The following is a 27544-nucleotide window of genomic DNA, read 5'->3' on the forward strand; positions in this document are numbered from 1 at the left end:
GCCATTTTGACCATGTGCGTCGTTGGACTCGGTTGGCAGTCAAGGCTAGATGTCCAAATGGTAAGTTTTCTTTTTTTATGAACGAATATGCAAATGTATTTAGCATTATGAAAACTCATATACTCGTTGTGCAAGAGTAGCCTAATTGTCTCGCTCGCGGTAAGACGCTTTCTGTTGATAATTTACCTCAGGCTGCATAGAAACTAAACTTTTCAAACAAGCAAGTCAAGCTAATCATTCCAGATTTTGGATGTAAGCAAGACGAGGTCTGTCTTGAAGGTGTATATCAGGGCACACATTTGGACAGACGCTTTAGCTGCTCATTGTTTTAGTGTTCAGCTAAAATCATTAGCCAGCCGTTTGCTCAAACTCAAGTTTTTCGCCTGCGGCTCGCGCAGTAAATTGAGTCAGTCAAAGATATTCGCCGTTCACGTGAATCGTGAAGATCTGTCATCAGAAAAAATAATAATAATAATAAGGGGAGAGGGGGTTTATGGCGTGTGACGCTTAAATGCACTGGCTGAGGCTTGTAAAATGTTCACTGGTGCTGTTGCGCCAAATATGCCATTTCTCCGTGGCTGCAGCCGGAGGAGCCTCCAGCTCCAGGCTGCGTGAGCCCCGCTGCCCCGCGTGCGCTCGCTCACTTCACCTGGGCAGCGCTACAGCCGCCCGCATGAGCCGGCTGACTGTAGCTCGTCTACTCGCTAACCCCGCTCCAAAAGACCCACCACTGAGGGCGATGAACCGCACGAGACATCGCGCTGACGCTGAGGTGAAAGTTATTCCGCTGTATGGGCTTTTACTGCTTTTCACTTCGTAGCTAACGGTAGCGGCTAATGTAGCAGTATACAACAGAGTTACACCGACACAGTGCGCAACTCTGCACAAAACTAATCCAAGTTTTGTGATGACTGTAGTTTTCATATTTGACAATAGCCGCGTGAAACATTAGAGGATCTACAAGCTAGAGACTAGAGTTGCTGCTGGTCACGGAGATGTCCCTGAGACTTCCCCCGGAGATAAGGCGAGTCTCCAGGTAACCTCTGTGAAAATCAACCGGTTCAATGTTAGCTGTGATGTCCCCGCAATGTCTCCTAGACATGTCGGCTACAAAGGAGATCTCAAAGAGTCGTGTGGAGTGTCTTTGAGATCTCCTTGATATCCGAAGGGTCTGGGGGACATTGGGGGGGACATCACAGAGCGGTCTCACAGGTTTATGATAACAAATAGTATTCACAGCATTGTCGCAACTGCTTGAGACCGCGTAGACCTCTTCAAGGTCATGCAGAGACTTTTTCAAGTCTCCATGTGGTCTCCGCTGAAATCGAAAGTTGATGATCATTTTCACCGAGATTACCTGGAGACTCGCCTTATGATAAGTCTCTGGAACATCTCCTTGAGCAGATCAGTCTCCAGGCCTTGATATGGGCCCTTTAGCTTTGTGCTTCTTATTAGAGTATATACTTGCCAAACATTGTATGTTGACTTTTACTGTTCTTTAATAATGAAAGAATTTCATTTTGTTTTCTTGTCAATTGTTTATTTTCTAGATTAAAGGACTGTGATGGCGTCTCCGGCCGTTCTGAGGGTCCTATTTGGAGATGAGTCAGACTCCAGAAAAATGACTCTACAGTCAGGAATTCCTGGGACAACCGAAGAGCTTTACGAAATTATTCAAAAAGATTTTCAAGTGCAAAGACCTTTTAGAATCCAGTATATGGACACAGACTTAGATGCATTTATAAACTTGGATTCAATGTTAGAAATCAGCTCCAAGGCCACAATAAAAGTGGCGTATTTACCTCCCGAGGATGCCTTAATCACGCTGTACCCTGTGGAACCAACAAACGCACCAGATCCAGTATTGACATCAACGCCCTGCACTTCAAGACCTGAAACTCCAGTTTCCTCCCTTGTTTCATCCTGCAGCGATGACACTATCATTTTACAAACTCCCCATTCATCACCAGAATCGAGAATGACCTGGCCTCGAGTGTTCGTCATCCCAAAATTTCCATATGAGGCGGAACTTGAACTGCGGCAAAAAAATTCAGAGTTCGCAACAACTGGAAAATACTTCACCCCAGGTCCTAAGCTAAAGACAGCGATCCTTGATGGCCTTGCTCAAGAAATGGTGAAATTCACCAAATATCCCCAAGGATTTCATTGTGAGGAAGTAGCTGAAGCCTTAGTAAGAGCCCATCCTTGTCTGGGACAGCTAGGCACCCAGAAAGGTTTCTGTGGATGGAAGCAATCGCTGAAATATAAGATGCAAAACTACAGAACCACACTTAGTCAACTTGGAGATCTGGAAATCCGCGTGAACTCCCTAAAACACAAGCGTGAGGGAAAAGGAAAAGCAGCAGCCAAGATAAAAAAACCACGGAAAGCAGAGGTGAATTACATCCCTCTCTATCCACAAGGTGAAAATGCTGACACCTTAGAGAGTGAAAGAGTCGCCTTAATATCAGAAGCCAAAAAAAGTGACAATGAAGGTGTCATCAAGGCAAAAATGGAAAAGACCTTCTCGCATAGACGCCTGGAGATTGTGGAACAAAAACCAAGGATTGCAGAAGTCAAGGACAGATGGCCTTCCCTGTTTACACCAAATGGAGTGAGTACATGAGTATCCTATGTAGAATCGTGAACTAATGCAGAACTGACAGCTGAACCATGACTCAACCAGGATTAAAAAGAAAGGGCTGAACCTGTTTAATTGCTTGACTATAATAGCCAAAATGCACTGTGTAATTCTGTATGAAACACGCCAGTAATTGAGATTTGTTTAAAAAAAAAAAAAAGGGTTAAAATCAATGTGATTAAACATTTTCATGGTTTGAAGGATGGTTTCCCGTCGCTAGTTACGTGTGGTAATTCCGCATTTTACAAATGTGTTATTACATTTGTGCCTTCGTCATTTTTGTGATTACTGAATATTCCCTTTCTTTTCTTTCTCTCTTTTTTCAAGGTAAATGACGAATTTGTACGGATCACGACAAAGCCGCTCGTCTCAAAGTTTCTCTCCCAGTTGGATCACTTTTCTGAGAAGCTCATCAGCATATTTAAGCCCAAGGGAGGAGCCAAAGGTCTGAAAATCCGCCGACTTCTAGAACAAATTGAAGAGGTAAGTGAGAACCGATGTATTTAAAGGGACTATATCACGCTATTTTAGCCATACGAAAGTGAACTATAGGCAGTAGTAGAAATAGAAATGTCGCAGCTATAAGTTACTTTACAATGCAGTTGACATCTGCAACCCAGCTTCATAAATGGCTAACACTATGTCTATCTTTCTATCTGTGTATCTTTCTCTATCTGTCTCTCTCGCTCTCTCTGTCTCTATCTGTCTGTCTCTCTCTATCTGTCTCTATCTCTCTATTGCTATCTCTTTCTCTATCTCTATCTCTCTATTGCTATCTCTCTATCTGTCTCTATCTCTCTATTGCTATCTCTTTCTCTATCTCTATCTCTCTATTGCTATCTCTCTATCTGTCTCTATCTCTCTATTGCTATCTCTCTATCTGTCTCTATCTCTCTTGCTATCTCTCTATCTGTCTCTATCTCTCTATTGCTATCTCTCTATCTGTCTCTATCTCTCTATTGCTATCTCTCTGTCTCTATCTCTCTATTGCTATCTCTCTGTCTCTATCTCTCTATTGCTATCTTTCTATTGCTATCTCTCTATCTGTCTCTATCTCTCTATTGCTATCTCTCTGTCTCTATCTCTCTATTGCTATCTCTCTGTCTCTATCTCTCTATTGCTATCTCTCTGTCTCTATCTCTCTATTGCTATCTCTCTATTGCTATCTCTCTATCTGTATCTATCTCTCTATTGCTATCTCTCTGTCTCTATCTCTCTATTGCTATCTCTCTGTCTCTATCTCTCTATTGCTATCTCTCTGTCTCTATCTCTCTATTGCTATCTCTCTATTGCTATCTCTCTATCTGTATCTATCTCTCTATTGCTATCTCTCTGTCTCTATCTATTGCTATCTCTCTATTGCTATCTCTCTATCTGTATCTATCTCTCTATTGCGATCTCTCTGTCTCTATCTGTCTATTGCTATCTCTCTATCTGTATCTATCTCTCTATTGCTATCTCTCTGTCTCTATCTCTCTATTGCTATCTCTCTATTGCTATCTCTCTATCTGTATCTATCTCTCTATTGCTATCTCTCTGTCTCTATCTCTCTATTGCTATCTCTCTATTGCTATCTCTCTATTGCTATCTCTCTATTGCTATCTCTCTATCTGTATCTATCTCTCTATTGCGATCTCTCTGTCTCTATCTCTCTATTGCTATCTCTCTATCTGTCTCTTTCTCTCTATTTCTATTGCTATCTCTATCTCTCTATCTGTATCTCTATCTCTCTCTAGCTTCTGAATTGGTCTGTCAGTTAGGAAGGAGTTAGGGAAAGGAGCCTCAATGCTAACTATCATAGCTACTTTAGTATAGGGACCTCTGGTCCTAACTAACTGGTGATTAGGAGCTATGTATGTGCCATCCCATAAGCCACTGCGCCAATCAATAACACAATAGTTCTGCACATGCAGAGCAACACCATGCTGCTCCACCCAATGTTTCCACGATACATTGGGAAGCTGTTGGCTGACAGAAGTACGCATTTGTAGGAACAGCAAAAGGCATTCTATATTGTTGTCCACCTCATAATCTTTACTTATTCAAATGAAAAAAGAATTGGCACTCAAAACCTCAGGTTAGCGGAAGTAATCCAAAGTACAGGGTTGTACTTCGGAATTAAAAATGAAACTTTGAAAAGCTTGTACAGTGAGTGAGAAGGCCTAATCACCCCAGTGTTAGGACTTCTAGCCAAAGCTGATTTCTTGACCTCAAAACTGATTTGTGACATCTCCTGAAAAGCATTTTTGTTGATGGTGAAAATTTAATTGAATATATGAATGTACAATCATGTGTATTTGCAGGAGGACATCGATGTGAAGCGCGAGTGCCTACTTAAAAGCCTGATTGTCTACTTGAATGAGGATCCGAAGTCAGTGTTCAAGGATTATGGGGTTAGTGTCTCGCCATACTCACCAGTGTTCCTCTGTGTTCTGTTTCAGCTGTGTTTGTGTCTAATTGGCGCCAAAAGGCATCCATAATTTAGGCTAGCTGACATAAAAAAATACTAGGCTTGGTGTAACAGGTAACTGGATATGCAATCTATCATATATATAAACACTTTATAAACATAAAGTGTTTATATATACTCTATAAACAGTTTATGCAGTCAGTTTTAAACTTAAACTATTACTCTTTTTTTCCCCAATGAAATCATAAACTATAGTTTAAATATTTTATTATTTTTGTCTAAAGACCCATTATAGACTTTATTATAATAGTACTAATAATACATTTTATGTAGAAGCGCCTTTCCCGAACACCCAAGGACACTGTAAAAACATTAAAAACAAGAGCAACAGAATAAAACGGTACAAACGATTGAGAAGGTGAGCGAATAGCTAGGTGGTGTAGGACTGTCTGAACAGGTGAGTTTTGAGTTTGGATTTGAAGAGTGGCAGGGAGTCTATGGTACGGAGGTCAGAGGGGAGAGAGTTCCAGAGCTGGGGAGCATAGCGGCTCCCTAGAGCAGATTTTAGTCAATCAATTATGGTGGTAGAGATTAAATATGTAAATTTTTGTTTTATTTCAGATTGATGAGGTGGAGGACGCTGAAAACGATGTGGAGACCACCATGATGGGCATCTTTGTCTTCAGGAGGGCCCAACATGGGTTTGCTGATGATGTCTGGATCATTGTTGAAGGTGTCAAGGTCATCAGTCGGGCTGGAAGTGTCATCATGGCATTCATCATCTTGTTTGGACTGATCTATGCCCTTGATCTAAGCTACCCAGGCAATCTCAAACACACGTTTGAGTTTGTTCAGAAAGTTATCATGCACATGGATGGACATAGGCTGAACAGCAAAATTCAGCAACTCAAAATGAAGATGTTCCAGTAATGGAGGTCCACTCTTTGTGTTTTGTGAACACTTTGTTTAGAAGTTCTTTGAAAATCTGATTACTTGGACAGATTGATTTAGAGTTGATGTGAAATACTTTCAAAATCTCAAATGCACAAACCTATGTTATTATGATTTGTTATAAAATATTTTGTTAATTGTGCTCATTTTATACTTGTTCAAGAGCAGTGAAAATTTAAGGGAGAGTGTACAATTTGTGGAAATTTTAATATAATGACTGTATGGTTTTACAGTGATTATAGAGCTCAACATTCCTATCCACTTCTGATCACATGCTGGGGTCCCGAAAGAAAACATCTGATTCTTATTTCGCACTAATTTTTAGAAAATTCTAATGTTTAAGAGTCTAAAAGCACAGCGCCGGCTAATCCGCTCTGTGCTAGTATTTTTGAAAGAACATAAAAAAAGAAAAGAATGGGACTTTTTTTTTTCTGGATCCCAACATGTGACTAGAGGTCTGCAGGCTTGTTGCACGGTTTGGCTATGCTAGTTCCTCTGTCCTGAAATTGTGAGTGCCAGTACTTACGGTCTGTATTCTTTTCCTGGAGTAATAATCATATTTTCTAAAGATTACGTGGTGGGCAGTGAGTTCCCGGCAGATCATTTACTGTGTGTTCAAATCTTGATGCAACAAGTTCAGAGGAAACACCTGTGATCATAAAGGATTGATAGTTTGTCTTGAAGCTAAAGGCTAAGATGCTATATACTATTTCAAATTGTATAATGCATGAAATTAATGTTAGCCTTTAGCTTCAAGACAAACTCACTGATCCTTATAAACATAAACGTCTCCTCTACGGAAATATTTACACTGTACAGCAACTCGTTAACCTGCAGGAAGTGATCATCTACCAGGAACTCACTGTCCACCACAGAATCTATAGGAAATATGATGATTCGAACGAGTCGTACTAGCGCCCACAACTTCAGCTCAGAGCAACTAGCGTAGCCACATTGTGCAACAAGCCAAATTGTTAATAGGGTTTGGACATGAGCAACGTTGTTAATTATCAGTCAAATGTATGTAACAACTCTGAGGTTGAGATTGTGACTTGGGCATTGATACTAGTTCTGAGCTATCCTGATAAAAATGCCGTCATGGGGATTCTCGCTCCATTTAACGCTGACTGTTTTATTATCAGCTTTTTCAGAATACAGTTTTAAAGTAAAGTTTTAACTTGTACAAAGAAATAAATCTTTTACAACAAATATTGTAGTCTGGATCAAATTTGTATGCTTTATTTAGAATGAAAACCTTTGAGTTGAACAACCACAAATTATAATAATACATTTAGAATATAACAATAGCTTTCGATATAATTATTAAAAATGGCTTGACCAAACTCATTTATATTTCTTTACATAAAAACCTTTTAGTTGAGCTATTAATTGCTAAAAATTGATTGCCCAAACCAATTTCATTTTTTTTACGTGAAAGCCTTTCCTTTTAGTCAACCAAATGAAGAAATATACTTCTGGACAAACTAAACAATATTAACATATACAGAAAAACTTGGTTTGAGTTGAGTTGAAATATATTTTTTGGATGGAACTTCTGCCCACAATTAAATTGAGTTAGTCCAATGAATCATTTTTTTGAGTGTAGTTTACCGGTCTGACCTGCTCAAGATGAAATTGGACTGTTTATTTAAAACCTGGACTAAAATGAATTTGATACCCCTGCTGCAGAGGATCTTCCTCCAAAGTCTCATTTTAGCTGAATGTCAGCTAATGTGTCAAAGCAGCATTAAGACGAACCAAAGAACTAAAGCACAGTAATTATATTTTTTTTAATAGTCAGTCATTGCTTTTTATTTTCAATGACAAAATAAAAAACTTCATTTCAATTACTAATTTTCAGCAATGTTAACCTCCCCACAGTATCCCTGTTAGCACATCTCTCATTATGATCACCACTTCTAAAAGCTCGTGCAGATTCCACTCTATTCATTTTGAAGGAAAACAATATCAAATAGAACACGAAGTTCCTGAAGTTCTAATTATGCATGAAATTCGAAGTTGGGACCAAAAAACCACGATGCAAGAAAACAATCAGTCTCTGTTTACTCACCGTTTGAAATGGAGCCTCACGAGGAGTTGCAATGTGTCTGAGCTGCTCTGCTGCCATTTTGACCCACCCCAGTAGAAACAGCCCAAGAAAACACACACACACACACACACACACACACACACACACACACACACACACACACACACACACACACACACACACACACACACACACACACACACACACACACACACACACACACACACACACACACACACACACACACACGCACGAGACTGAAATGCAGACAAAATTACCAAACACTTGTGCCGTTTTCTCGCTCTAAAGTCAACACGCACACACGCAGGCGTGCCAATCTCTGTCCAACAATCCGTCTCACACACAGACACAATCGTGCGCACTCTCTCATTCTCAAAGAGGCACACATAATCTCCTTTCGGGCACACACACACGCGCAGAGCGAACACACACTTGAACAATCCCGACGCTTCTGTCTGACAAAGCTGCCTTCATCCTCGGTAAAAGGCCTGTTTGTCTGTGAGCGATGCTCAGTGGGACATTCACATTCTGCTGAACACAAACCCAGAGTGAAATATAGCAATGTATTTACAAACTGACACACACGTTCAGATTCATACACACCCAAGTATTTTGTGGCTTTAGACAGGGGTCTTTAATCTGCGATGACACAGAATGTGCAGAATTGGTTTTTGACAGCAATAGATTGGACTTTAGCCTCTGTTTGGCTCACTTCCCATCAGTAATCTGCCCACATGATGGGGTTAGTGGATTTGATTGTCATGAGGCCTCTTCTTTAGTCTCTGCCTGTTCTTATCAGTCACATTGATACGGGATGGTGGGGTTAAACTGCACCTCCTGAAGACAGAAAGAGACTTGTGATGTAGTGACGACAGAGAAAGCTGTGTTAAGGGGTCCGGGACCAACAAGCAATAAGCTGTGTGCTGGTGTGCAAAACAGTTACGTGTGAAGACGTACAGTTTCTGTTTGGCTACCCTTGGGGCCCGTTTACACGGCAATCATTTCAAGTGAAAACGCAAAACGTTCGACTCATTTTGGGTGTCGGTATGCATGACAATGATTCTTGGATCCAGTGAAAACACAACTTTCTGAAATTGTCTCCCCAAGGTGAAACTGTTTGAAAACGCTGGGGCCTTTCCACTTTCTGGAAATGCTCGACCCCATCTCCTTGTTGAAGCCGGAAACGCTGCTACTGTGCATGCGCACCACGGGCTGTGGTCAATAGTTCTTTTGGACATGTTTTTGTAGATGGACAATAACAATGTTTTCCTCCAGAGTGTCATGACTTCCAGTCTATATTCTTTTGAGACTTGGTAGTTTTATAGTTCAGTCAGGTTTCATTACAAAAACAAACAACAGTGTCCACCTGTAGTCTAGAAGTCTAGAACTACATCATTTTTTAGTAGTTCTACCATTGCTGTGTAGATAAACATTGTTTTCTGAACGCTGCAGTGTAAGTGTTATAAAACAAAAATGCAAAAACAATGCATTTTCACCCGAAACAATGTTGTGTAAATGGGGCCTTAGGTGCCAAAACTAGTTGGAAAAAAAACCTGATACATTTTTTAAACAGGCCCCAAGCACCTGTTTGGCTCCGGAGGTACAGTAGTGTCCAACAATCCCATAATGCCATTTTATTTCCTACGTGGGCTGATGACCTCTATATTCACCTATTATACAGTATAATCTATGGCTAAGCTTAGAATTAGCAAAGACGACACCACTGACTGATTTAAAAAAGACAATACATATCTGTATTTTTATTCTTTACTTATAAATTACATACTTTTTTCATACTATTTTTTATGTGCATTGATAATCGCTCACAGCCTACCTGTTAGAAATCATTCCTTCTCACCATAATTGAACATGAATACATAATAATGGCACGTACATTAATTAATTTACTGATACACAAGCGAGAGCAGCAGTAGGGGATGTTTATACTATCAAAGAAGTTATACGCGGACAATCTTTAAAATATGGCAGCCTTTCAGGTTATTTTGGACCAGATCTATGTCAATCCTGATTTTGTCTGTCGATGAAGTGCCACCTTGTAAAATTTTGATTTAACTGTTTGTGATTAATGTCTCTTAAGTGTCTTATAACGAGAATACTTGTATATCTGACCTGAAAAGTAGCAATACTCTTGAAAACACTTTCTGAACAACATGCAGATATGAGGTGCAAACTACCTTCAGTAATATCAATCCCATCAGAGATTACTTATTTCCATTATAGAACAACTCATGTAAAAGGGTAATGGGAAGTAGAACTACAATCCTGAAAGGAAATTGTGGAGAATCAGGTCAAGAAAGCAGAGTTATCAAACTTGAATAAGAGGGTGGTGAGTTTCTAAAGTTCAGACACATCAAACACAGAACTGAAGTTGTGTTGCAAACGGTGACTGTTCACGGAGGCATTCTTGTTGGAACCTGAAATGCATTGTCTAAATGTCAGGCTGGTCTGAATCTTCTTCCAGAGCCTCCTTTACATTGAGACTGCAATGAAATCAGTCTTAGTTCTGTTGAGGGAATTTTCCAGTACAAGTTCAACGTCCCTCAAACAACCTGCAAGTATGTGGATTTGAAGTCTGTTCCGAGGGCGTTCTTTGCGTTACACTTGTAAATACCAGAGTTCATGAGCACAGGATTCTGTATGATCAGACTGCCGTCCTCGCTCATATGAATTCCTCCTTGCACTGTGTACCGATTTTGTGGAAGCAAAGTCGTTCGCCCAGGTAATGTCCATGTAATATCTGGTTTGGGAATACCAGTTGCAATACACTTCAACATCACTGGTGATCCCCGGCTGACCCTGGTGATGGACAACATTCCACTGGTGATTTGGGGAGGGAACACCATCACTGCTACTGGGTAAGACAATGTTGATGAACCAAAGGAGTTGGAGGCTTTACACATGTATGTTCCTTTGTCGAAAGTGGCAACGTGTCTGAGCTGCAGGGTCCCATTGGTGAAGAAAGATATCCGACCGATTGTCTGTGGTTTATCCAAAACAAGACCATTGGGTAGAGTCCATGTGACTGTTGCCTGCGGCCACCCCTCCACAGTGCATGGCAGGTTAAGATTAAGGCCATATGTAATCTTCATCCCACCTGGACAATAGAAAAATTGACAAAAGGTACATTTCAAGTAAGAATGATAAAAACAACAATCGATCAAGAAGAGATTTGGTGGTGGTCTCGATTTAGCCTTAGTCTAGACACAACCAAAAATGAAGGGCATGAATTGGTTCATTTATGATGAGAAAATCTGTCAATATGGGTGAGATCCATTGGCAATGCATATTCCACTTGGTCAAGCTAATGAATCTGAAGCTAGTACCCTATACCATGGCTGTAGGACGCTTAAAGCAGCACAACAAAGTCTAATGTTAAATTCACAATTTGGTCAACTGAACCTTCTTTGGGACTCTATTGCTCCCATCTGAAATTTTCTTTTTCTGTTGTCAAGTTAAACAAAACAAACTAAATTCTCACCAATTCTTTTAACTCAAATTTGCCACCAAATACATTGAATCTGGCCACAGTTTTGACATAATTAAGTAGATTTTTGCTTCATCATTGGAGATATGAATACATACCTGTTAGTCCTCTGATCAGTGGCTTTCTGCCTTCTTCCAGGGCATACCTTTTCTCCGCTTGCCCAGCCACATTTTTGGCTATACATCGATACACTCCCTTATCAAAAGCAACTGGCTGTGAGATCCGTAGCGTTCCATTACCTAAATAATGGCGGAAGCGTTGCAGTCTGGTACCAGGAGTTAACATCGTCCCGTTGGGTAGCACCCATAAATACTCTGGGTGTGGTTTGCCCCGGGCTGGGCACTGAAGGAACAGCTCCAAACCACCTTGCTTTAATGGTAAGATTTCAATATTGGGGACAGCAAAGCTAGGCTTCTCTGCAACTGAGGCCACCTCGAGGTCAACCAAAAGTGAAGATTCGCCCAAATGGTTTTTAGCTACACATATGTACTTCCCCTCATCGGTTTTCCTCACCCCCCTCAATTCCAGGGTTCCATTTTGGTGAACTTGAAATCGACCTCCCAGGTAAGGTGTTGTAAGGGAGAGGCCAAACGGAGTGACCCACCACACTCTTGGTTCAGGCTTTCCTTCCACTCTGCAATGCAGAGGGGCTGTTTGGTAGGAAATGCCCAAAACTTTTGTGGCACTCTTTCCTTTCAAGCCATTGATGAAGGGTTCCTGGGATTCCACTTCAATTTTCATCTCTTTAACATCATCACCAGCAGAATTCCGGGCCACGCATGTATATTTCCCTTCATCAGCCAGGGTAACTTTCTTCAAAATCAGTGTTCCATCATTGGTAATCTGAAATCTTCCCGATGATACTGATATCACATCCTTGCGTGGTGAAATCCATATGATCCTTGGTGCAGGTTCACCTGTTGCTTGGCAGCTCAGTTTAGCAGATTCTCCCAGTTTTACCATGACCACTGACTGTGATTTATATCCAATTCTGGGAGCATTTGGCCCAACTTTGACTCTCACTTTTCTTTCATCCTTGCCCAGTTTATTCTTGGCATAACAAGTGTAGTCACCCTCATCTTTTTTCCCCATCTGCTGGAGGAGTAAAGTGCCATTGCCAAAGATAACGTAGCGACGATTTCGCAAGCCGCTGTCATCTGACTGAAGAGCATTGTTTATTAAAGTTCCATCTGGCAGACTCCAGGAAACTTCTGGATCAGGCAGGCCTGTTGCAACACAGTCCACCTAAGTAGTAAAATACAGCAAAACAAACAAAATAAAACAAAAATGTAAGTTCCTGCCCGGCAGTATGAGCTGACAAAGAGTCAATGCAGTTTTGGTCTGTACTGGCACTCCAAAAATCTGTGGTGTCTTTATCAAATGAAAAATACATGCACAGATTCAATGGTTATTCGAGTAACTAAGTACTGGGTTGGCACCACAAATATACCTGGAAATTTTCTCCGAAGGTGATTCTGGTTTGTGTCGCCCTCACTTGTTCAATCCTGGGAGGGGTCATCAAAACCTCCAACTGGTGAAGCAAGTCCACAAACAATGTTATTGTAAAACTGATGGAAGGTTTATAACATGCTTGAAATTGAGAATGCCTGAGAATCAATACCAAGGCAAGGATTCCTACTGAAACTACCACTGGGAGGGAAAAGAAAAAAAACCTGTCATACATCTTTGTCTCAACTACCTGGAAGAGCTCCATGTCCTCCCCATTGGGTCGCTGAAAGACACACAGATAATTCCCACCATCCACCTCTGTAAGCTGAAGAATCCTCAGAGTCCCATTACGGAAAACCTTAATTGGTCTCTCCGGACTGGAGGCAGAAGAGGAAAGAGATGAGATCAAGATTTAGGCAGCCAGTCAACTTTAATCACATCTCTGGGCTTGTAGTCCATCTCTTATTCACAACTGGGCAGTTTCATTTTGCTGAGTCACAACAGGAATTTCAGTTACCTGTATCGATGCTCCAGGATGATTTTGGAGGGCAGTTGCCAGGTGGTCCCTCTGGTGGATTTGCTAGACTCTGGACAGTGGAGGTAGACAGAGGAGCCGTACATGGCTGAGACAGTGTGATGACGTGATGGAGTAGCATGGTGGTGGGGTGGAGGGATGGGGCGAGGAAGAGCAGCAGGAGGAGGTGGAGGCGGAGGAAGAGGCTGGCGGGAGGACGAGACAGAATCTGCCCTAACTTCTAACTGGATTGTTCTCTTTGCCATTCCCACCGCATTAGTGGCCAAACACTCATACCTGTGAAAGTGTATAGCAGCTTAGTGACATTCTTTAAACATTCAACTGATGAAGAGAATCAAAGATGTGTGATGCTTGGAACAGAGAGTGTGGATTAAGGTCTATAAGAATGGTACACATTATACTATGTCTCAGGTTCTGATCAACATTGGGCTCATTACCTATTGTATGAGATAATCGTTTGAGAAAAGCAACAAAACTGCAAGTTGTTTCAAGGAATTTCAGAAACATGGGTATGAATATTATTATTGTTAATACTTGATCTGCTTGTTGCTTTGTTTCTCTCCTTCTCTGTCCCTTTGTTTTCTCTTTTTCTATCCTTGAACACGGAACAGAACAACAGAAAATCTCAATTTCTGAGCCTGGTTCTGTAGGTTTCTACTCATTAAAGGTTAGTTTTTCCTTCCCATCATCTCCTCTGAATGCTCATGTGGAATTGTTGGGGTTTTCTTTGTCAAAGTGCTTTGAGATACATATGCTGTTACTGGCACTTTGTAAAAGAAACTGAATTGAATAGTTACAAAAGTAGCTATTGTTGCTAACAATGCTAGTTTGAGGTTTTCACTTTGAATGTGGATGTAAGGCGTTTTTTTTTATAAGGAAATATACTATTAAACATGTTATATTATCTTTTATTATTCCTCTCGAATTGCAGTGGGTGCTGAAAACCCAAAATTTGCATCAGGTTTACAGAGGCAAGAGGTATGAACACAAGGAAAGTAAGTACAATATGTTAAATTCTATCCAATATAGACACTTGGCCTTCCAAAACCAGCAAAAGTGTGTGCTTTTGTAATGGATGCTAATTGTTCTATTTCATAAAGACTTATATTAAACATTACAGTTACCAATTTTGATCACCAATATATATATTTTTAATGGAAGTGGCAGCACCTGGCACACCTATGTGACTTAGTTTGTTGTAAGTGCTGGTTGAATGTTTAGGTTAAAATGCTGCAAAAATGGAGTAAGAGAAATGTACATTTCCTACCTCCCAACTTCAGATGGCAGAACATTCTTCATAAACAGTGTCCCGTTCGGAAAGACAAACAGCCTGCGTCCAAGAAACTGTGATGGTTTAACATGAATGCCTGCTGGGAGAATCCATTTGAGAGCCGGCACCGGTTCACCCTTCACAGAGCAGTGGACGTACACACTCCTGCCTGGTCAAAGAGGTTTTTGTTAGATTAATATGTCCATTACACCTTGGTTATGAAGAAGGCTTTGGAATATTTTAATTTACGTATCATACCTGGTGGAACAATCACAGTGTCCATTGCTCCTTCACTTATACTTGGAGGCAGAGCAGCCACATGGAGATGGTAAGTGATTGTATCGGCACCTGCTGCATTGCTTGCAATACATTTATAGTCCCCTTTACTGGTGAAATTGACAGAATTAATTTGTAGGGTTCCATTTTGAAGTAGAGACATTGAAGAGAGCAGAGTGTGAATGGTGCCGGGTTCACGAACAAATGTCCTGTCTGGGAGAATCCAGGAAATTTGTGCGGGTGGCTTTCCAGAGGCATGGCAGTCGAGAGTCACAGTGTTGCCTACGTAGATTGATATCTCTGTGGACTTGGGTGGTTTGATCTTTGGTGCCTCGGTTTGAACAGCCAAGGTGATGACCATTCGATCAGATCCAAACCGGTTTTGGGCCGTGCAGAGATATTGTCCCCGATCCTGGAGCTGGATGTTTCTGAGTAGGAAAGTTCCATTTTTGAAGACCTCAAAGCGGAGGCCATGCTTGGTGTTGGCTGGAATGGTAGCACCTGAGAGGAGGAGGAGAGAGAGAGAGAGAGAGAGAGAGAGAGAGAGAGAGAGAGAGAGAGAGAGAGAGAGAGAGAGAGAGAGAGAGAGAGAGAGAGAGAGAGAGAGAGAGAGAGATGACCCAAAGCATGTAGAGGTTCTGGCCTCCATTGTCTCAATGAGACACTGTCAATCTTCCTTTTCCTCCGCCCTCTCATTTATCCTAGTGTCTGACCTGTGGAGACTTTGGTCCACGCGATGCTTGGCTGAGGGTTTCCTGTTGCTTTGCAGTGGAGGAACACATCACTCTCTGCCAACACAGACACACTTGCTGCGGTGTCTGTAGTGATGCGGGCTTTCACCCCACCGCTTCCACCTCCAACACCCCATGGGAAAGGAGGCGCAGCAGTTGGACGGCGAGAGCTGATTCTTCCGGCTACATAAAAGAAACCAAAAGATCAAATCATATTGCTCATTTGATGGTATTTCTGATCTTTCACGAGGGAATGTTGTAACATTACAGCTTTGCACAAACCTCCAACAGGCCACCAACTGCCATACATAGCTCCTGAGGTAGTGGAGTGATGAGGGAGAGCGGTTGGGATAAAACCAGAGAAAGATGATGAGGATGGTTTAGCGGGGTGGAGGGGCTTCAGGGTGTTCGAGTAAGAAGCAGTGGCTGCTGGTGGTTTTGGGTTGTAGGATTGATGTAGGTATGGATAAATGGGTTTCGGGGTGACTAAGGGCAGAGAGTTGTGGGAGCTAGTTCGAGGTTTGGGTGTCACCATCCTCCCAAGCTGAGCGATACGGTCAAGCTGTGCCTGGAAAAATAAAATAATGTATAATTAAAGTAATCAATTTTTATCACCGTGTCAACAGTTACATGTTTATTATTAATTTGGACTGTCGTTTTTGTTAATGCAATCCCAGGTTTCTGGGCAATAGGTTTATCGCCGAGCCTATTTTTTAAAGACACCTGTTTTCTTTTGCATAAATTAAATATGGAAATAGATTCAATTAAATAATTATATGATCAATATTTGGACTATATGTTTAATCAACTAGAATAGATTGATATCACCCTGAAAGTAGGCGGATAGCCCTTTTGCATCACAACTTCCTGAAGCTATTGGATCAGTATAAAACTCCTCAGAGAACTGCTAAAACTGGCAACACTTTAGTTGTTTTCTGGGCAAAAACAGTTAAATAATGTGTCTCGGGCACTTGCAACAGCGATATGAAGTATCTTGAAAGCATAAGGGTTTATTTTATCCTGTTTCCAAAACCTACACAAAACATGGACAATTGCCTCTTGTGGATGAAGTGTGTGGCAGACCACACAAACTCAACACTACAACTACAGCAAGGATGTCGACATTTGTTCCAAGGTAAGGCAATGTCATATAATATCACTCATATAACAGTAGCAGTGATGAGCTTCCTAGTGTTTTTTCTTCATCCATGGCCAGTTTATAATTTTGCACACAGCCCTCCATTGCATAATGCCTACATTGCTGAAGGCTCCTCAACAAAATATATTCATGCTGGCTCCAAAAGTTGTCTAGCACCTGTTGCGGTTTGGTTTCGACACTGACAGCTGCCACGTAAAGTCAGCTGCACCAGCTTGTCCGAGTTAGCAACAGTAACTAATAGGGGTGTGGCTTAGCCAAAGGTCAATTGAGCAAAAAGTTTGGCGTCTTAATAAAGTGGTTGCTTTTCATCATGTGAGAAATTTAAATCACAAAGAGATACATGCTTGTTCCAGAAGGTTTGGCTGTGTTCACAAAATGACTCACACACCACCTACTACACCTACTTCTGATTACTCAAGCTTCCTGATTCATTCCTCTTCAGGCTGAATCAATTTCTACATTTATACAGGGGCCGTGAAAACATGCGGAACACAAAAGAAACCCTCATCGTACCTGTCTGTATCGGTTTCTCAGCCGTGAGAATAACAGTTGATCTCTGATCTGGGTCCTGGTGTCCATGTGGTGATTTTGCTGATGATGTTGGCTGTTGGAGAGTGTGAACCTGGACTTCCCTGCTCCAGCAACAGTAGGCGTGGGCTTGACTGTTTCCGCTGTGATCTCTGGTCGGTTGGTCACAAATGTGCCGTGAACCCAGGGGTGTGGGAGAGGCCAAGGTCGATAGGTGGGAGCAGGTTGTGACCCAGGACCTATGAGGAGAGCCATCCATTGGAGCCAGGATTAGGGTTACGTATACTTGCATCACATGCAAACAGGCAAGGAAAAGAGTCATTGATCTTTCGATTGGATTTATTTAGATTTTGTGGCTGGAGAATTGTCAAAAAATGAGCAATGAGTGTAAGCGTCTGCTATGTTTTTCAAGATAATGTGTAAGCAATTTTTTTACAAGGTGCAAATTAGCTGATGTTACCAATATATGACACTCTGATTGTTGAAATTTTCTAGCTATAACCAGTCTGGAATAAAATCTGATATGTTTTTCACGGAATGAACAGTTTTTACTATCTTTTCACCAAATACCTTTTCCTGGAGCCACAAAATATATTGAGCTTTCCAAAACAAGATACCAGCCAATAAACTGCTACATTAGATTGTGTTGTTATATTTACCAACTGACGTTTATGCTGCTTTCATGAACTGTAAAAGATAGAATTAGAAACTCATAGCATTTTAAATAATGTATTAATTGTTCCAGCCCTTTTTACAGTTTTTGCTGTTTCAATTATTTTAGCCATATTAGCTATTTTTAGAACCTTTCAGCTGCAACAATATGCGAGGGGTAGAGAAGAACAGTGAGAGTCATGGGTGGTTGGCTCCAAGTCAAGGAATTATGGCAAGAGAAGTGCATATGCTATATCCTGTCGGTGGTGATAAGGTAGGAAGGGAAGACTTCATTTACCTTGCCGTGGATGAGGAAACGGCCGTTGACCTGGCCAGGGTGGGTAGATGGGGTAGTGCTGATGAGGATTATAATGTGAAGACCAGCGGGAGGTTGGTGGGACTCTGGGAGGCAGTGAATGCCTGTCTGGGTTTACTTCTCCCTGTCTTCCTGTATTTCTGTCTGGGTTTGGGTGAAGGATCTTGGACGTGACTGCTTGGCCTCTTCCTGGGTTGGTTGGATGGAGCCAGGGATGAAGGGGCTCTATCACAGGAAAATGGTGAATTTCGGGTTTCACAGTGGGCAGGTTAATGCCTTTATATGCTCTTTGCGTCACTTCATCCCTTGTTCTGCCTCTTGTTGAAAGTGTGTTCGAGGACGATGTTCTCCTATGGGTGGGTGTGTTCATGTCAGGAGAAAGTCGATTGTTGGTTCTCAACCTGTTTTGTGTTGTTTCTCGAATGCTTTCTCGAGTAGTGTAGCTCTGTGTAACCTGCTCTACTATTAATTTTTTGTCATGTCCCTCTTGGCCTTTGACATCCATTTTATGTTTGTCCACTGCTGTAATAGCCTCACTCTTGTTCTCTCCCGTAGGCATGTTACTATTACTCCTACTATTCTCGGTTTGTTTGCGTATGTCTACTTTCGGTATCCTAAGGTGCTCTGATTGAGTTTCTTTTTTCTTCTCTTCAACACTCTGTAGAACTGGATTGTCTATCTTTGGTATCGCGATCGTAGTTGGACTGGGTAATTTGTGTCCACCTGAGAGATCATATTCTTCATCCACTGGAGGAGGGGTAATGGTACCCTCAGGATAGTGAATGTTGTCAAGAGTTTCACTATTTAAATTGTCCTCGGTATCCAAAGTGTCACTATTCTTCTCGTTATATTCTTCATAGTAATCCCCTTCATCTTCCTCTGTCTGATACTCAGCAGAGAGGTTTTCAAGGTCTTCCACTGTGGTTAATATAGGTGTGGTGGTGGTGGCAACAGTAGTAGTCGTGGTTGTTGTGGTTGTTGTGGTGGTTGTTGTTGGGGGAACGGTTGTTCGGGGCTTGTTTGATGATTGGTAGAATGGGTTTGAATGTGGTTTGACTCTGCTTAATGGGGGTTTCCTACGTCTATGATAGGGTCTCCTCCTGTTTGACTGGCCAGGAACAAAAGTAGGGTTCCTCCTTCCTTCTTCAGAACGTCTGTTTTCAGACTGTTCACCCCCCTGGCGAGTTCCAGGAGGTGGAGTGTCTATTATAGGTTTTTCTGTTTCTTCCATCTGACCAACACTTTGTATTGATGGTGACGTGCTTCTTGGATGTGAAGGTTGTAAATCTTGCTGCTTACTTTCCAGCGTTTCAGAAACTTTATTGTCTTCTCTTTCTTCTGAGTGCTCCTCAGTTTCAATGATTGTTGGGTCTATTCTATCAGGAGTGTTAGTAATGCGGTTGTTCATTGTGGTAACAGTCACAGTAGTGACAGTACTGGGCTCTTCCAGTGATTGCTCTGTAGGCAAAGCAACACTTGGTTTTGAATTAGCTTTTGCTAATATTTCTGCCCAACGACTGGGATCTAATTCTTTAACGGACTTATTGGGTTTTCTCTGTGACTCTTTCATTCGTATCCTTTTCGAAAACTTTTGCCGTGTTCCTCCCTTCTCAGGAAGCTGTGTTGCATAAGGACGTATGATCTCCTGATATTCTCCACCTGAACCCTCATCTTCCTCCACTTCAACTGGAAAGACAGGCTGCTTTTTTTCAGTCTTTTTTTCAGAGGACGGTTCTCCTCCAGTCACTTCCACAATGTGAGACAACATATCAACTCCGTAAAGATTGGAGGTCAAGCAGCTATACTCCCCTGCATCTTCCAGCGTCACCTTTCTCACTGCTAGAGTCCCATTTGCAAACACTTCTGCTTTCTTTGTCTTTTGTGTTGGACGAAGAACTTGATTTTTTGGCATGTACCACATCGTCTGACTGGGTTGAACTGAGGTCACCTCACAAGGAAGAGAGAAAGAGCTTCCCCTCTCAACTATAACTTTCTGACCATTGAAGGCTGTCGGACCAAGTGAGCGTTCTTTGATGGCGAGTCTCAAAGGCATCAAGTCAACACCTGCTTTGCTTCTGATCATGCAGTGGTAGAGGCCAGAATCAGCCAAAGTGGCATTTAAAATCACAAGTTCCCCCTTTTCAGAAATGTCGATTTTCTCATTTGCACCCTCCACAAGCGACAAATCTGGAAGTATCCACTCCACTTTCACATCTGGATCAGAAGTGATGATGCCACACTCCAAATTTACTTTTGAACCTTGTAGAGCAGCTTTAACCCGACCGGGCGAACCTCTGCGGAGTAGTGCCCAGGAAGAAGCAAAGTCATTGTCATCTTCCTGGCCTCTGTGGCTGTTGATTTCCTCTCTAATTACAGTAGAAAAATCCATCACCAGTTTCTTGGTTGTTGTCTGCTCTCTGTTCAGCTTCAATGTGACTCTGGGTTGAAGCAGCCACGAGGGTTCTCCCACCAAATAACCTTTTAACTCTGTGAAATATGGGGAGTTCTCATTCACAGTTTGGGCGTACTGATAGGTTATTCTGCTTGAATTTCCTCTGAGCTGACCTCTCTCCAAAATTGCAGGGCTTTCATAGTAATATGCCACCAATTGCCACAGATTTTGCAACATCTCACGATCGATTTCGCACTCGAGGGCCGTCGCCAGGGAAACATTGACAGACAACTCCCCAGGTATGCTTGGATTAACCGACCACGTCATAGGCGAGCTGTCTTCAGGATGTCGCACATCACATGCCACGTGTGCATTGTTCCCGTGGCTGTCTGAGAGGACGATGGTCACATGGCCCAAAGGTTTTTCAAAGTCCCGGGTGTACGGGAAGTCGGGCTCTACTTCGGATTCAGCCCACACCGGATTGTCCCACTGCTTGAGGGGGGACTTAAGAGCCGGTCGTTCACAGGTGAGTTTGTCTTGCGTAAGCTCAAGTATGTTGGTGCCGTTCAGGGGCTGAGGGGAGAAGCACTGGGGGCAGATTTCACTGGTGCCACGTTCCTTCTTGCATTTGATTACACCTAGATGATAGTAGAAGACAGAGGAAAACATACAATGGAATTAAGGGTGAATTCTAACAATCTGAATCACCAAAAACGATAGAAGAGATGTGGTTAGACAGCCAGGGATTTTGTGAGAGAAAGATGTGTCAAGAACAAATGATAACATCATAGAATTGGGCTATGATCACAGTGCCTGAACCACATTGAGTTGTCCCCACCCACAAGCGTTCATGTAATATCATGTTGTCATATATTTTGTCTGAATCTAAGAAGTATTTTGGGTTTAGGTTCTTTGTGGCGATTAAAATTATCATTTTAATATTATAATATTTATCATGATTTCTAAAAATAAAAACATGTTGGGAAAAGGCCTCTCCATAACCACTCATTTGTACTGCCGCTGCAATCACCTGGAGATTTCTGGTGCCTCCAGATGAGGTAAGCTAATTTAAATATTAAATAAATGGATGCCAAACACATTTTAGTTCAGGGACCACATCCAGCCTGATATCATCTGGAGTGTTTCACACCGTAATAATGCCATAATAACCTTTACATTTAAATGTACAAAATTGAGTTTGCTGTGGTGTAGGGTATACGTGATGAAAATGTTTATATTTTCACAAAACTAAACAATTACTACTGAAAATTGCTACAATCTCAAAATAAAGCCAATTTTAATCAAACTTTCTGGTTCAAAATAGAGTGAAATGTCAAAAAAAAAAAGTTGAAAAACTTCTATAGCAATTGCTTTATGCATGTTTTTACATACGCAGCCTGAAAACATGGCTTTGAGGCTAATGCTACTTTGCTCGCGATGAGGTGGATCGCTTCCATAGCATTGATATTTCAGTGGGTCTCAGTGTTGTGTTGTGTCTGATCATCTGAAGAAATGTGTTATAAAATCAATGTTTTTCTTGAAATTAGTACAATTTGCTCAGTGGTTTGGCAGAATTAGTGCGTCTTTGCCGGTTTTGGGCCTAATGTTTGACACCCCTGCTTTATACCACACAGTGGTATCTATGTTGAATACAATTTCCCCTCCTGGATATGTTTATCAGAGGTTTAAACAAGCTTGAACACAACACTCAACAAACCTTTATTAATCAGGGAAGTTGGCTGTGAAAGCAGTGAAGTTCTGTCTGCTATGCTTCTGATACAGACAGCTGGCATGTGGCACTGCTTACACATGTTTTGAAAAACTGCAACTAAGCAGTGACAGCCGAGAAAAAAGTGCACGTGCAGTGAAAAGCAGAACAGCAGAGCAAAGGGAAAGAAAAAGGTAAGTTTTCAGTCAGCTTTACAAAGTGTGTACTGAGGATGTCCCGTGGGTCGAGTCCATATGGTGCGCAGATGCCTGGCGGGAAAGATGGACTATTTTTCATCTGGCACTACATTGTGCTTCTGGTCAAAGATCATTGTTTGAAGCCCAGAAATACACAGTTTTGATAAACATATATTGTAAGTTCTTCCATTTAAGTTATCCTGGTTATACTCTAACTTGGGAGTTTGATTTAAAATGACTGTATGTTCTGTTTGACAAGAAAGAGGCTATTCTATTCTATTCTATTTTTAAGATGTCAAACGTAAGGTCTGGGGTCCAAAACTGCCCCCCCAAGAATTTCAAATATGGCTGCCAAACCACCATGCAAATTGTGAAAACTTAAAAGAAAACATTGGTTCTTTTAAACAAATCACTTAAAGGTCGCAGACACAACACAACACTGAGACCCGAGCTGAGATGTCGGTGACGCTGCCATGCAAAATGGAAAACTAACAATAGCCTCAAAGCCATGCTGTCAGGGCAAATTTGTAAAACCATGCAGAATGCAGCCGCTACAGCAGCCGCTACACATTTCATTGTATTTTGCACCAGAAGGTTTAATTAAAATTGGCTTCAGATTGAGACTGTAGTAATTTACTCGAGTAATTGTTATTCCCGAATGCCCTTTTACCATCGTGTGCTGAGCTCCACTTCACGAGCCATTGCAGTTGACAGTCGCAGGTCCAGGGGTTTCCGTGTAGAGAGAGGAGCTCCAGCCGGGGAGCTGTGTTCAGCGCTGCCGCAGGGAGCTGCTCCAGAAGATTATCTGAGAGGTGTAGGTGTCTGAGACAAACACAGCAAATTAGTTACTTGATTTAGGAGGGTGTTGAGTGAAAAAGTGCGATTTCCCTTTGAAAAAAAAATATCAGTGCTTCAAGAACTGTGAGAAATGCACTTTCGAGGCAATCCGTGTGATTTGTGTGTCTTTCCAACAACATCTCCTGTTTCTCGTCTCTCTTACTTGAGCCCAGACGTCCAAAAGCTTCCCAGCAGAGACACCGTTATGAATGTATGCGGGTGGATCTCTTTGAGGACGTTTCCCTCCAGCTGCAGGAGTTTCAGAGAGGTCAGGCCAGAAAAGGAGTACGGCTCTATAAACTCGATGAGGTTGTGGTCCAGATGGAGGCGGATCAAACCGACAAGACCCTCGAACAGACCTGGGTTCACTGTTGTTAGCTTGTTGTAGCTCAGCTTCAGGATCTGTCACAGAGACGTTAGTGTTATACTCAGATTCACTCCATATTCATACAGTTTTAACCGATTACAAGCACAATCTGAATATATGATTGGCCTTTAGTGGTGCTGCAGCTTAAGAGTAATCAGAATGAGTAATATAACAGCTGTAGTGTCCTGTTTTTAATTCTGGGAATATGGCAGGGGTCTTTATTGTGTAGAAAATGCTCCATTGGGTTGTGATTGAACCCATCTGGACTCCAACAGGCCACAGTGCAGTTAATCACTAAGTTAAATGCATCTTAGGTTCTGGGAGATGGATTTGACTCTTTATGTGTATAAAGTTTACATTCTGGCCTCGACTACCTTCATTAGTGTTCATTGCCGGGATAAATCTCTCACACTTATGACTTTCATTGTTCATGGAAGAAACTGATTATCATACTTGGGGGGGGGGTGGAAATTTATCTGACTTACAGGGTGTAATAAAAAGTCAAACTTGGCAGTGAAAATTTCTCTCCACTTGTTGCCAAATGAAGTTTATTTTAGTTTTCCAAATCGTTGCCGCCAGATCTGTAGAAAGCCACAGATGCAAGCACTTTCGAGAGCTTGAAAGGAATCAGACGCACCACATCCGTTACTCTGAGTTTTTAATCACTTTGTCTTCAATTTCGCTTCTTGTAACTTGGATTTATTGAAGCTGCTGGACCAAAATGTAAGAAAATACAGACCAAAGTCAATTAGAGGACTCAGAAATTCTTAATGATGGTCGAGAAACAATTTCAGTGATTAAGTTCATGGTGAAGTCAGGTCATCTTTACTGGAGTTTCAATGTTAAGTACCCCATCAAACCATTTAATTCTAAGAAACTAGGAGAGGGATCTATGATCCACATCCCTGGTGGTTCCATGGAGCTTTCACATAATCATGTTTAAAATCATGGGGAAAAAAAAGTACTCTTAAGTGGAAAAATTGTTCTGTAACATGCAAACTAAAGAAATAAATAAGCATAACATTTTAACAGATTTGGAGCGTTTTCAAAAAGCACCACCTTGGGTTCCACTTTCAAAAAGCTCTATTTCCAGTGCTTCCGAGCACTGTTGTCATATAAACAGATCCCCAAAACACAACAAAGGTTTTACGTTTCCACGTGAAAAAGTTTGTCCTGTAAACGGGGCCGAAGATGGCCGTGGTTCTTGATTGTACTTTGAAATGTCATAAACGTAACTCAAACTAGAATTTGGGTAAATATGGCAAAAAAACACAAGAGCTTTGAAATCTATATCTACGCAGATTCTCATTTGTCTTGGTAATAAGCTTAAAGGAAAATGACAAAATGTCTTCCAAGATATTTATTTTTTAAATCATGTTCAGCAGCTCCAGACATATTTGTTGGAAACTGGTCATAAAAGTTGCAGACCTCTGACCTAATGTGAATATATAGTAATATAAATACCGAGCTGTATATTCAGCATCTATTTTAAAATGAACAAACAATGTCCAGGCTGTATGGAAGACAGACCTTAAGCCTACAGGCTTCAGTGCTAAAGTTAGTGTACCAGGCTAACAATGACAGGTGAACCCTACCTGTAGTGACCTCAAGCTGTAAAATGCCCCGGAATGTACTGTGCTAATGTCGTTGCCATGCAGCATGAGCATCTCCAGTTGCCGCAGCGACCTGAACTCTGACCCCTCCACCTCCGTCAGGCTGTTATAGCTGTTGGGAGAAAGAAAATAAACAGACTCCATTACTGTGATGACAAGGCAACAAAGGGTCACGGTGAGGAATGAGAAGGATCGCGAAAAAACCCGATGCCAGGAAAAGTTGACGTGACCTGAGATGGTAGGTAAAATGCCAGCAGGCATGACCTCAGAACACCTTTGACATTCAGATTTTATCCAATGTAAAGGTTTTCCATGTGCAAGTTTAAACAAAAGGTTCAGAATTCTACAAGAAGCATGTGTAGAGAAAGAGCTTCTTATATTTCCGTCACCCTCTGGTCAAACTCCTCATAAAGAATTCTTGGACAACCTTCCCGAAAGGCTTCACATTATGACATGCATTGTTCTTCAGGGTTGATCGTAATGCCAAGTGCACTATAGATAGAGTAGGAGCCAGAGGTTATTCACTGTCACAAATCACACTCTGCTGGCGAGGGCTGACGATGCTTGACAGATTTCAGAACGCGCCAGACCTTCCAACGGCGGGAATCAGTGTTGCAGTATCTGACACACTCCTTTTCCTCGGTGCGTCCTTGAGCTGTAAAATCGCACACATGCGACTGCACCCCTCCTCAGCCCGACACACATGGGAGAGTCTGGAGTCTGCAGCTTTTCCATCGTTATCTATAAAACAGCCAACTCACAATATATCATCTAGTGGCCACTTTCATCCAGAGTGTCTTTCAGTCCCCCGATGTGCTCACTTTTAGTGTCGGTTTCCCCTGTTGGGAAGTGAACTTCAAACCCTGTCAGAGTTTCTGCTTTGCTCTTAGACCATAACGAAAGCTGCAGCATTCCTCCAGGGAACTTCAGTCGGAGACTGAAAGACTTAAAGTTTTAAAGACTCAACTGTCATATGGAGGAACCGTTGAGCTCCATGAAATGACACTTGATGATTGCTTGGTAGCAACACCGAACACAAAAAAAGGTTCAAGCGTGATTATTATCCACACAATGTGTAGAAGGTGGCCCTCTGGTCTCAACATTACTAATGTCGTCAAGCAGTTTGCATGTTCTCATTACACGGGTGGATTTTCTCGATATGTTCTCTTGTATGTTCTCTCTGTAGCCCTCTGGAACTCTAACCTGCTGAGACCGTCTCCAGTACCGTAGGACCCTGAACATGACAAGATGCTTTAGAAGGTTGCAGTGTTACTTCACAGGGAGAATAATCTGGCTTGTCCCACAACGATATGCATGTTAGATCATCGTTTTTAAAGTTTGGGGCATTGAAGTGCAGGGGAATGCATTTTCTCCACAGGTTTTTGGAGAAGAGTTGTGTTTTTTACTATCTATGAATCTCAACAGTCGGTAATAGTTGTACTTAAAATGTAAAACAAAAACAAGAACAGCAGGGAATCCTGGCATTGAACCTTAAATTACCTCTTGGTCTTAAGCAAGACACACAGCATGAAAGTTGAAGGCTAATGATCACAAGATGGTTTAAACTCTGCTGATGAATTAGTCATTTTAATATTTGAATGGGAATGATTCTCGGGCCTCGTTTACACAGCAACGCATCCCACGTTTTCACGGGGGTGGATTTTGTGCTTTTTAAAAAAGTTCTTTCAGTGGCTCTGACCACCATTGTCATGGAAACGGTCACCCAAAACACAACAAAAATGTGTTGTTTTCACTTGAAGTTGTTACGTCGTAAACAAACCCTGAGGGTTTTGTCAGGATCAGGTGTGGAGGCCAAAATCAATTCTCTGAGGATCTTTCAAACTGTAAAAATAAAATCAAAAACATGTTTTTTGTTGTTTTTTTTGTTTAAACTGCTGATTCTGCAGGTTACATTGTTTATGTAAAAGAATACATAT

At 41.7% G+C, this 27544-nt stretch overlaps 1 protein-coding gene and 1 long non-coding RNA gene across 3 annotated transcripts in view; one reads left to right on the forward strand and one right to left on the reverse strand.

The window, feature by feature from the left end:
* On the forward strand, positions 1-7294 carry LOC308134188. Of its 2 annotated transcripts, none has more exons than XR_013936756.1 (3): positions 1-60; positions 4945-5034; positions 5673-7294. It is a non-coding gene; the product is annotated as an uncharacterized lncRNA (long non-coding RNA). The 2 variants fall into 2 exon arrangements; XR_013936757.1 differs by lacking the exon at positions 1-60 and adding an exon at positions 647-772.
* A 2592-nt stretch (positions 7295-9886) lies between these two features.
* The window catches only part of LOC308134841 (matrix-remodeling-associated protein 5), a 32120-nt gene continuing 14462 nt past the window's right edge, over positions 9887-27544 (reverse strand). Inside the window, exons 4-17 of the mRNA XM_080502671.1 lie at positions 25590-25719; positions 23791-24029; positions 23461-23612; positions 18476-21523; positions 17512-17765; positions 16122-16407; positions 15822-16022; positions 15091-15609; positions 14830-15001; positions 13545-13838; positions 13278-13404; positions 13029-13109; positions 11677-12823; positions 9887-11188 (exon numbers count right to left, since the gene is read on the reverse strand). Of these exons, the coding sequence (XP_080358797.1) occupies positions 10635-11188; positions 11677-12823; positions 13029-13109; positions 13278-13404; positions 13545-13838; positions 14830-15001; positions 15091-15609; positions 15822-16022; positions 16122-16407; positions 17512-17765; positions 18476-21523; positions 23461-23612; positions 23791-24029; positions 25590-25719 (7204 nt within the window). The 3' untranslated portion in view covers positions 9887-10634. The remainder of the gene's footprint in view (positions 11189-11676; positions 12824-13028; positions 13110-13277; positions 13405-13544; positions 13839-14829; positions 15002-15090; positions 15610-15821; positions 16023-16121; positions 16408-17511; positions 17766-18475; positions 21524-23460; positions 23613-23790; positions 24030-25589; positions 25720-27544) is intronic.

The sequence above is a fragment of the Blennius ocellaris genome (assembly GCF_963422515.1).
Source record: "Blennius ocellaris genome assembly, chromosome: 9".
NCBI classification, from domain to species: domain Eukaryota; kingdom Metazoa; phylum Chordata; class Actinopteri; order Blenniiformes; family Blenniidae; genus Blennius; species Blennius ocellaris.